Below are 2,241 nucleotides of genomic sequence, written 5' to 3'. Positions count from 1 at the left end.
GAATGTGGGATCTTAGTTCCCTGACAAGGGATCAAACCTGTGTCTCCTGCAGTGGAAGCACAGAGTCTTAACCACTGGACAGCCAGGGAAGTCCCTGGGGGTGCTTTTAAACAAGGCCGATGCAGGGCTCCACCCCAGGCCACTGGAATCAAGGTCTCTGGGGGCAGGTCTGGGTACAGGTATTCATTAACACGACTCAGGCAATAATAATGCACAGCTGGTTGGTCGCAACTGGTCAGAAACAAGAGAGAAGGCTCCTCCACATTCGACCTCGGCCATCCTCCTGAGTCCCCGCTTCCTCCGGGCCAGCCAGCTGCACCGGCCTGTTGCAAACCAGAAGTCATCAGGAAATTCCCTGCAAACTCTAATTAATCATCAACGCTGTAATATGATCCTGGCCACATGACAAGGGGACCTGCCGAATATCTTTGGGAAACCTGTCCCCTGGCCTTCTTCAGACCCAAGGACCCATGCCTGAGGAGCCCAGGCGGATGGGGGCCCAGATCTGCTCTCAGGCTGGTAAGTGCGAGCCCTGAGCTTTGTGCCTGGACCAGAAGGACAAGAGCAGAGGGGTGCTCTGTGTTTTCTGGGGTGGAAGACTCAGGAGATAGAGGTATAGTCAGTGGAAATATTGCTCAGAAGGAGTTTCTGATCCAGGCCAGGCTGCCCTAGGCAGTGAGCTGTTATGAGGCTGGGAGGTAGTGAAAACTTCCTTTCTCTGCAAGAACCCAATAGAGGCTGAGGAACTCGGGCCACAATCCCTGAAGTGATGCAAAGACCCTTATGACCCATTTGCCTTTCAGATCCTGTTGTGAGAGAGAAGACTGGCTGGGATGGGAAAGAGGGTAGAGTTTAGGGGGCCTGGTGGAAGACCAGGGTCCCAGCTCGCCTTCACAGAGCTGTGGGGACCTTTTCTGCCCAGTCACTTCTCCCTGGAGGCTGTTTCCTCATCCGCAGGCTGGGGGCCAATGCCCCCATCCTGCCGGTTACAGAGCTGCCAGAAGCACAGACCACAGGGTCACCAGGCTCAGTGGCTCTCTGCCAGTCTCACCTGAGGTCACAACTTTGCCTTAGTGTGTGGGGCGGGGATTGGAGAGCTGGGTCTCTTACGACTACTAGAGATCTGGACCACACATCCCTGCTCCCAGAGCCTGAACTCTGCTCCTTCCCAAGCAGAAGGACCCATAGCTCTTAACTCCGTAGTAACCATAGTAACCTAGGTTCCCGGGCACCAGCAGCAGGGGGCACCTGGATCAAGGGGCTAGGGTGGGCCAAGCCACCACTGCCAATGCTGCAGCAGCAGCTAGTGTTTGGATTTCCGGGCAGTGCTGCTGCCATGGAGGCAGTGCAGGATGCAGGGTGAGGAGCTGGGCCGGGGCTCCCTGACTTCCAGCTGCACAACCACCTCCCTGAGCTCAGTTTCCTCCGAGTGCTTCCCTGGCGGGTGGCCGGGAGTCTGTAAGGCACTTGATAGGTGTCAGGAGAGGCTTGGTGACTGGAGGGGTGTGAGGATGAAGATGAAGATCTGGGGAGGTCCTCACTGAGCCTGGTCATTTACATTCCAAGAGCCTTGCTGCAAATTCTCTGGTTGGAATCCGCCTGTCCAGAGGGCAGGACACCCAAAAGGCCATGACTGTGCTCCCTGCTCCCCAGCCACCCAGGGGGCCCTTATTGCCAAGCCAGTGCACAGTGGGGGCCTAGGGGAGGCAGGCGGAGTAGTTGGGGAGGGTCCCCCATGGGCAACTCCGCCTCAGGAGCCTCAGGATGCTGCCTGAAAGTGGGGCTGATGAGAATAGCCACCTGCAGGCATAAAGTGCTCAGAACTCCCTGCCCAGCTGGCTGGGGACAAGCCTACTTGCAGGGCCACACTTGGCCAGTGCCCACCTCTGCCTCGCCCCAACCCAGGAGCAAGCTGGACTGGGTCATCTGGGTCAAAGAACGGGAGGAGCCCTGCCAGCCAGCCTTGGAGAAGGGGTACTATCCAGAGCCAGCCCCAAACTCAGGCACAGAGCCCCGTGCAAAGCAGAGGAAGGGGCCCCGTGGGCAGATGCAGTTCTGCCAGACTGGCAGTACACGGGTGGCTGTCATTGCCACTCAACCTTGGCTTTTTGCCATGAACAACTAACACAGCCGTACAGGACCTCACATGTGGAAAGGCTGACCCCCAAGGAGCCCTGTGTGCCTTTCGAGGGCCACACTCAGGCCACTGCTGAGACAGTGAGTGGAGCCCGGATGGGCAGC

At 57.8% G+C, this 2,241-nt stretch overlaps 1 protein-coding gene across 1 annotated transcript in view; it reads left to right on the top strand.

Moving 5' to 3' along the window:
- Positions 1-233: 233 nt before the first annotated feature.
- NEURL3 (neuralized E3 ubiquitin protein ligase 3) overlaps positions 234-2,241 on the top strand; it is an 8,253-nt gene continuing 6,245 nt past the window's right edge. The window contains exon 1 of the mRNA XM_010829852.1: positions 234-519. Coding sequence (XP_010828154.1) covers positions 471-519 — 49 coding nt within the window. The 5' untranslated portion in view covers positions 234-470. The remainder of the gene's footprint in view (positions 520-2,241) is intronic.

Source organism: Bison bison, unplaced genomic scaffold, assembly GCF_000754665.1.
Source record: "Bison bison bison isolate TAMUID 2011002044 unplaced genomic scaffold, Bison_UMD1.0 scf7180017864508, whole genome shotgun sequence".
In the NCBI taxonomy this organism is placed as follows: Eukaryota; Metazoa; Chordata; class Mammalia; order Artiodactyla; family Bovidae; genus Bison; species Bison bison.
This window is presented reverse-complemented; position numbering and strand designations above follow the sequence as displayed.